We start from the raw sequence: 8,995 nt of genomic DNA on the forward strand, positions 1-8,995 counted from the left end.
AAACCAAGTCCCAGGTGAGGTCTCTCTTGGGGTTGGCCGGCTATTACCGACGATTTATCCCCGAGTATACCACAGTGGTCAACCCTCTAGTAAACCTCACTAAGAAAAGTGCACCAAATTCAATAAAATGGACAGGAGAATGTCAGGGGTCGTTTGATACCATTAAGCAATGACTCAACCAAGCCCCTACCTTTATAACACCAGATTTTGATAAGGAATTCATCCTCCACACCGACGCTTCGGATGCTCGTCTGGGGGCAGTCTTGTCCCAGCAGGTCGACGGGAGTAGAACACCCCATCCTCTATATAAGTAAAAAAAATGCTCCCTCGGGAGCGTAACTACTCCGTCATAGAGAAGGAATGTATGGCCATTAAATGGGCCACTCAGACCTTACAATACTACCTCTTGGATCATTCATTCAATCTCGTCACTGACCACGCCCCACTCAGAAGGTTAAGCATGATGAAGGATAGCAACTCGTTGGTATCTGGCGCTGCAACCCTTTGTGTATTTTATGACACACCGTGCAGGGAAAGATCACCAAAATGCTGATTACTTTTCCCGGGAGGAGGGTGTAAAGGGGAAAGTAGATTCAGCCAAGTGTTCCTTCGGCTCCACTGTGAGCGGTGGGATATGTGACGAAGAGCAAATGAATCCTAGTCAAAAATCTCCTTCCCGATCTGTGAGGGCGCTGTATAACAGGAACAGTGTGCCTCGTACTGGATGGTTCAGCAGTTCATTCCAGTATCAGTCGGAAGCCAGCCATCCAGGAAGGGGGTGGAGTCACAATATCAGAAGTCATCGCCCTAGTACAGTAAGCGATGTGTGAGTCATGGATTGGAGGAGACGTGATTGAATTAGCTATCGGAGGGGGCGTGACTAAGGGTATTTTAGGGGATGTGACGATGGAATCTGTTCCTTTGTTATGGTTTTACGAAAGGACCAGGAAACCGTGTTTGTATTTGTTTTGTTAACCACCTTTTATTTCTATATAATAGACGGCTAACAACCGGGAGCTGTCACTGTTCCAGCCAGCATTAAATCTGGATTCCAAATACTACACTAGTCACCAATAATTGTGTATTCACCACCAGCACTGGAGCACCGCGAGAAAGGATGCAGAGTCGTGCTTGTATTATTGTGTTAGTATTTGGGGACTGACACCCTGTTTTGCTTAGCTGTGCAATTACACATTGCTGTGTAGTTGCCAGCATTATTATTTGATGGTGCCAAACCGTGGCAACAATTAAAAGAACTGTTTGGACCGTAAACACTGTGTTATTGTCGTTGTTTGAGCACAGCATCACCTCTACACCTGCACACTACTAACCACTTTGCCACACCCCCCAAAAAAAACAAAGAATATATTTTTTTGCACAAGATCAGTTTATTGACTAAAGTAAAATGAACATCTACCAAGTCATAGTCCACCAAACAGGTCAAAAGTCTTTCTTGAATTGAATTTCCAAACCTATTATGAAAAAAGCAGCTCTGTTATTAGACACACAGTCGCATTTTTATACATTTCCTTTATGGCTGGCATTGCAGTTAGCGCCTGTTTTTAGTGACAATAAAATGTAAAGATTATATAGTTTACAGGGTCAAGCTACGTTTTCAGCTTACGAGAGCTAAGTGCTGGAGGGCAAAAAAAGACCTATAAACATATTATAAATCCTATATTATTATTATTATTATTATTATTATTATTATTATTATTATTATTATTATTATTATTATTATTATTAATAATAATAATAATAAAGAATGCATACTTAATTTTTAAATGAGTGGCTCCATAGTTTGCATTATGTCCATTCCAGCATTTGAAAGCTCCCAAACATGTGAAAAACCCTCTATGTAACCTATTACAATTTGATCATTTTATTATAAACATGTCAAATCATTGTGTAATGTTAGTTTCTATATGGTTTGTGATGCTTCTGTTTTTAATATGAATGTCAATCCATTCAAGACTACGCTGACCCTAAAATACAGTACATGTTATATTTTTACATACATTACATACAAACATTTAACCTTCTGCCTGTATCAACTGAAGCTTTAACTTTCAACTGAGTTTTTCTGAATTTGTGGATAAATATTTTTCAATACTAAATATACAAAAAACTAAAATGTACCTGCTGAGGAATTGGGTGGGTCCTTCAGTCCTCTGTTTAATGAGTCCCGTTGTTTTTCTCTGTACCTATTACAAAGACAATAAAAATATAAGTTGATGCGATTATAATGAGATCTCCATAAGGGTTGATTTTGCCCCTTCAGATAAAATAAATATTGCCTGTACACTGTATTGAAAGTAAGAAATAAAGAAAAAAAAAAATGTGATTCAGAATTTCTCAAGATGAAAAGTACGGTACATTAAAAATGTGGGATATACAATACTAAAGAAGAGAGAATCATATTTCCAAAGCTTTTGAAATTATAGATATTTTAATAGATATTGCAGAGATGCATTAGCTTATCCCTAAGTTATTAAATGTGCAGTTATTATTATATATGTTTTTTATGTTACCAGTAGCTATAATATTGAATTTAGAAACAGAGATTTGGATGAATGTCACTGACATACATGTTTTAATATTATTGAGTGTATAGTCATTTTAGTTTGGCAAATGCACAGCAAGATCTAACTAACCAGTGTTTGTAACTGTATGTGAAGTATGCCACAAAATATTCTGCTTTTTCAATTCATATTGACTAAGTTGGTTAATTTCAATAGCAACCACCTGGAAAGACAATTGGCCAGGTCCCCATACTTGAGGTTGAACTTTGTCAATAGGTATGGAAACAGAAAATTAATCTGGGAGTACCTGGTCTCTGTGAAGGTACTTTAGTCGTTTTACCAGCAGGAGGAGCAACTAATTTCATGTTCTGTTCTTCAGAAGGAGAATTTACCAAAACAAACTGAGGGGCGCTTGGTCTTCTTTGTGTAAGAATATTGGCAAGGTTGGGACAGGACAATTGACTTGTTGGAAAAGTCTGAATAGGTATAAAACCAGCTCCTGGGAATACTCCCTGCACTGGGTAAATGCCCTGGTACATTGGGTGAAAAGACAATAACTTTTCTGGTACAAATGGTCGCATTGATGAACCATACTGATGAGCCTGCATCATATTTCCAAGTGTCCCAAAATCTGCTAGACGATAAAGCATCCAAACTTCTTCTGCATCATCCTGAGTAGGGTTTTCAGGCTGGCGGCCAGCCTCAGTGGGTAAATCTACAGCTATCTGTTGCTGTGCAGTGACTGAAAGAAAAAGCTAATCTATTAGTAGCCTTATTCATACAACAGCAACCCCTTACATTTTCATAACATAAGTCATTGAAAAGACTTTTAATTGGAAAGTGTAAAGTTTAAATTAATACAAAGACTAAATTACTATGGCAAGCAGGAGACATTCATTTGGGACCTTTAACAACACATAAAGGCCACAGAGCACCACTGTTACACGAGCAAGGCTGGTATAAAGTATAAAGACACTCATGATTATTTGTAAACTAAAAATATACATTTTTACAATTATGGTAGATGGGTTTTTTTCAGGAAGAAAAAAATATGCCACCTTTTAAAAATGTTCATATTCCAGCTAACTATTTCCAAAATAACCTGTGCCTTATCTTAACTTTTCACTGTATGGGTAAAGTTTAGGCTTAAAAAGTAAGTAGTGGGGTTCCGAAAAATATAGCGTTACACATTCCCATGTGTTGCTACAACTATATAAACAACGTATCTGTCATTTTTCTTTTCACTGTTAACATCCTAAAAACTTTTTACACTTATAACTTAAAAGTCTGTTTTAAAATGGCCGCTCTAGCCAGGATTACTGCCCACATTGTCAAACAGGTAGCACAGCCATAGCAATCCATGATGTGGTATGGAAAAGAAAAGCCTGAGCACTTGTTATGTTTTTTGTTTGTTTGTTTAATTGCTCTTCCTGCAGTGATTTAGAGGACAGCTCTCAAACTCCAGTGCATTAGAGTGGTCATTTTGAACAGAGCTTCGAAACAGACTTTAAAGTTATAAGTGTAAAAAGTTGTCAGGATGTTAACAATGAAAATAAAAATTAAAGGTACATTATTTAAACAGTTGTAGCAACACAGGAGATGTGTAATGTTATATTTTTCAGAACCCAGCTACTTACTCATGTCTCTCCAATACAGCTTTTAGGAAATGGCAAAAGCGATACAGACACATCTCTGCAGTATGACATACCAGCCTCATAAAATCCTAAATAAATACATGATTCATACAAACCTACATTTTCAGAGAAGCACTAGAGTAAATGAAGACAATTCCTTGCAAGTGCTAAGCACTTTGCACTTCATTTTTGTGTTTTACTGTCCAGGGTTGACAAATTTAGTGTAAACAATACCAATCTAAGATTTAATGACTGACACAGAGACTCTGAGTCTCTGATAGATTTATACTGTTTAATGAGCTGTCTCTTACACGTTGGACAAGTATTAACATGTAACATAAAGTCAAAAGGTAAGAAATTAAAACTAAATCAGGAAGTAAACATTTTGGCTAATGCCTTCACCAGTATTTCTAACTTATGAAGGTTTAGTGGAAACGTTTGTCAACCTGAGTTTCCAATGAGATTTTTTCAGATTTACGTTTTGAAGTAATGGGTCTTACCACATTCCTGTTCAATCTCTGCTTTTTCAGGAGGTACCTCAACACCAGAAATTGAAGTTTTGCGATGAAGGGAAGGCGCTTCTGCTGATGAATGTTCCATAGCATTCACAGGTGTATCCTGATTGACTGTTTCTTGAGCAGCTGAAGGAGTAGCCAGCTGAATGGCTGAAGGAACTCTTTGGAACACTACTGCTTGGTATTCCTTTCCTGGTGCTGACTCCCCGTCCTGAGCATTTTTGTGTTTAGCAGTTGATTCATCAAAACCCAATAAACTCTGCCTTGTACAAGATTCTTCCTTAACTTTATGGAATATTAATGATTCTGGAACATTCTCAGAATGAACAGTTATTACATCCTCATGAGGAACATCAGGTGTTTTAAGTAACACTGAGTTTGAGGTGGCCTCATATATGCCTGACGGCACTCTTTCAAACACTGACTGAACAGCACATCTGGTGTTTGGGTCTTGATCACTGTAAGGGCTCCTCACAATGCCTGATTCAAAAGTATACGTATTGGAATGGGTTCCCTGCTCTTCAGAAGCTGGTGAATCATTGTGAAAAGCTGCCACCCCAAGTCTGTGTTCCTCAAACGAAGACCCCAAATCTGCATAAAAAGATTGAACAGTATTAGGATCGCAAGGCATGCAGAGACCTGCGGTTAGAATGATATGGTGTATACGAGCAATTTTCAGATTATCAGTGTCTCCAAAGACGTTTTCTCAACAGACAAGCCTGGTAGCAGAATAAACATTTTGGTAAACAGATTGAAATTTTTGGAAACTTGGAATTTTATTGCCAGAGCTACTGTCTCATGGTAAACCGGACAATCCATCTGTGACTCAGGTTTACATACATCAGGCTCATGAGAAGGTAGTGGCCAAATGCTATCCGGTGATTTTGTAGATTTTTCGGAAATAGAAAGAAAAACTGCAACTACAGCTATGGCCAAAAGTTTTGCATCACCCTATAGAATTAATTAATTTTGCTTCTTAAAGTTTAATGAAACCTGATGAATAATGTTACGCTTTCAAAATTTAACATGAAATACTGTACTACAATCATGGCTTCCAGTAGACTTTTGCGATATCATTTTGTAGTTTCTTTGATTACATGATGTTAAATAAAATATTTAAAATAGGTTCATACAGGTTTTTTTTTTTTTTTTTTAATTATGTCTCAATTAAAAAATTCTAGGTGATGCAAAACTTTTGGCCATAACTGTATGTCTCAACTGATCTGCAGGGGTTTCACTATAGGGGGCACAGGACGACACCTCATTAGTGGGTGTTGAGTGTCCTGATGAGCCTTTAGTAGGAACAGACTTGTCCCTTATGGATGAAGATTCATAATGAATACGGGTTATCTCATGGGTATCATCGGGTAACATTGGTTCTGGAGACAGCACAGAGGCATCTCTTAAAACTGTGTCAGCAAGTGCTGGAGATTCTAGCATTTTCCTGTCGTGGCAAGCAAATGCAGGTAACTCGTCTGCTTAACAATTTATGAACAGGTTTCAGTTTAAATAATCCTTTTTTTAAAAACTGTAAACTGCTTGTACTGCAAATACTGTTGTGTATTTAAGCGATAACTTGTTTTGAATGTAGTGTACAAGGTGGTAAACATTCAGAATTCTAATTCACTACACTTAAAAACAGATCATCGCTATTAAACACCATTACTTTATAAAAAAGACCCTAAAATGCATTGTTTACTTACTTTCGCTTTTTTTTTCTCAGATACCCGAATAAATCGAGACCAGATATTACACCTTACCGTGAATTCGCCGAAATTCATTTTCTAGGCCCATTATGTCAAGAGAAGGATTTTCTGAAACAAAAAAAAAATATTATGTTAAAATAACAGCTTTAAAGGAACTGTGAGCAACAAATTTCACACTTATAATTAGTAATGATGCTTCAATAACACTGGGTACAGAGCATGAACGTACCGTCTCTGAACTTCAGTAGTTCTGTAAAGTAGCAAGAAGCAAACTTTGGAATGTTTTCTGGCTGTCTCTTCATCACAGCTCTGCTGACCCCTTCCAGCAGCGTCTTCAGGCCATAGGGAATGACCAGCTTTGCGTGATGACTTGACATCTTGAAATACCTTCAGCATTCAGCTATGTTTAATAAAAAATAAAAATAAAGTTAATTAAGTGGGATCATCATTACATTATTTAACTGTTATTCACAAAAACAAGAATCAATACATAACCATGAAAATGTAACAGTACCCTCACAAAAAGGCTTAGAATTCCTAGGTCAAATTTTCACAGCATTTACTCTGGTCTTTAATTAACTACTATTTTGTGAAATGAGAAAATGATATAGTCTTACAAAACATTGAAGAATATTAAAACTGTGTATTAAATTTACAATACAATATCAAATATGACGTATAAATGCTGACTCACAGCACCACTAAAAATATTAAGTAGGGCAACACTCTACGGATGGCCAATAGTGCAAACTTAATGCAGTATGCAAATAGCCAATCAATGGAATAAAATGGTTAAATAATACTTTAGTGTGTGGTGTTTCTTACAATGATTGGTATGTATAGGTTGTATTGTATCTTATTGTAAAATAAACTTGATTATACTACTTTTGTATTTTAGCAGTATTAGCAATAACAAGCATGTCTGTGAGCTGATAGGGTTGAGAGGGGTTGCCCTTCGCCAGCTACCTGCAGAGAAATTGGCGGCCCAACGTGATTTAACCCGTTAAATGCAAGGCTACTTATTCAACATAGATACATAAAGAGCGACTAAGAAGCTGAGCGATTGGCATATTTGCCTGCTGTTCTGCCCCAGTAAACCATTTTGGGTCGGGCTAAATACAGGTGTAGCTTGCAGAGGGGGTGCCCCTCGCTAGGTACCTGCAGAGAAATCGGTGGCCCGACGTGATTTAACCAGTTAAATTCAAGGCTACTTCTTCAACGTAGACAAATACATTTATGCACTAAAAGCCAGCGAATAAGAAGCTGGCGAATAAGAAGCCAACTTCAGCCTCGTTGCATCCTCTGCCTCATCTGACCCACTTCTGCTATTTTTGCTTTTTGTATACTTCGAAACATTCGTTTTCTTTTGAATATTCATAAACTGATTTATATTTTCTCCCCAAAAATATTATATTTTCGTGTATTTCAATTTAGTTTTTGATCAAGCTAGTAGTTACTATGCCCAGCAATTGCCTCAATAATCAGACTTTGCTTGGAAAACATAATGAGGTGATAATGTGTTTGTGAAGTGACAGAGAACCACGTTTGAACGTTACTTGACCTGTAATCTCTGCTGTATCCTAGGATACAATGTAAGGCTGCTTATTACAATGTCAGAATCAAAATAAAACAGCATTTTGATTAAAATAGTGTGTATTCCCTAGAAAATAGTACCGGGAAAATATTGAATAATAGACAGAAATCGGGTATAAATCAGTAAAAACCGACATTCAGTTTAAAAAAAAATCTGTAATTTTTCGGTAAAATTCTATGGATGAGCTACCCTCGCGCTCGGGTTCATTATACGTAATTAGAAGCCGCGCACGCATGACTGAAGGACGATGAGTGAGGTACCCTCATAGGGGTACGCTGGGCGAGCCTGCAGTCCGCAGTTATACCCTGTTGCACGGGAGTGAGGGCAACGATGGTAACTGTACTTGTTGTTTAGGATATATCTGCTTCAATTATCCAGTAAAGCAATAACAACCTTGGCGGACTCACGATCAGCATCACTTAATATTCTACATAACAGGAAGGGGGCGCTGTCATTGTAAATTTCACCCCCGTCCCCTTCGTATAAATGTATATTAACAAACGTTATAAATACACGTTAAAATAACAAAACAACCAGCACTATTGGTGTGTCTAAAAGATGTGTCTGCTTGCTACAGTATGTATATAATTTCACACATATCTCCACAGTATACTGCGTAGAACAATACGTATCTCATAAAGCGTGTTTTCCAAAATTATTCTTTTAAATTACGTGAAACTCACCTCCAGCAATGAAAAACAAGTGCTGCAGCATCAGCCTCGGGGTACAAGTGCAACTTACAAATTCGTGTTGATTTGTGATATTGATTTGTACTCTGATGTAATCACACGTTGCACGTGTGAACCGGTTTGGTTTACTGAAACATCACAATAATGGGCGTGGCCTGTTGTATTTTACAGTGAAAAGTATATCATGTGTTTGAAGAGCCCTCGGGCCGTGTATGTGAGGGAATAAATAAATAAAAACTCGACATTTCGCCATTCCACATTTCTCATTTTATCTAACTAGGTGTAAAGTAAATTCATGTTTAATTTTTTTTTTTTATCTTCATTCGATTGCACTT

At 37.2% G+C, this 8,995-nt stretch overlaps 1 protein-coding gene across 2 annotated transcripts; it reads right to left on the minus strand.

Annotated features, from left to right (window-relative positions):
- Positions 1-1,795: 1,795 nt before the first annotated feature.
- Positions 1,796-8,769, minus strand: LOC131736938 (calcium-binding tyrosine phosphorylation-regulated protein-like). 2 transcript variants are annotated; one of them, XM_059022767.1, is made up of 6 exons: positions 8,655-8,769; positions 6,607-6,777; positions 6,432-6,485; positions 4,657-5,262; positions 2,830-3,264; positions 1,796-2,204 (listed from the first exon to the last, which is right to left on the minus strand). In XM_059022767.1, exons 2-6 carry the CDS (start codon positions 6,752-6,754, stop codon positions 2,176-2,178), a joined length of 1,272 nt encoding a protein of 423 aa, XP_058878750.1. In that variant the 5' UTR covers positions 6,755-6,777; positions 8,655-8,769; the 3' UTR covers positions 1,796-2,175. The 2 variants fall into 2 exon arrangements, with proteins under 2 accessions (XP_058878750.1, XP_058878749.1); XM_059022766.1 differs by having other exon boundaries at positions 2,145-3,264.
- Between the last annotated feature and the right edge of the window lie 226 nt (positions 8,770-8,995).

The sequence above is a fragment of the Acipenser ruthenus genome, chromosome 4 (genome assembly GCF_902713425.1).
Source record: "Acipenser ruthenus chromosome 4, fAciRut3.2 maternal haplotype, whole genome shotgun sequence".
Taxonomy (NCBI): domain Eukaryota; kingdom Metazoa; phylum Chordata; class Actinopteri; order Acipenseriformes; family Acipenseridae; genus Acipenser; species Acipenser ruthenus.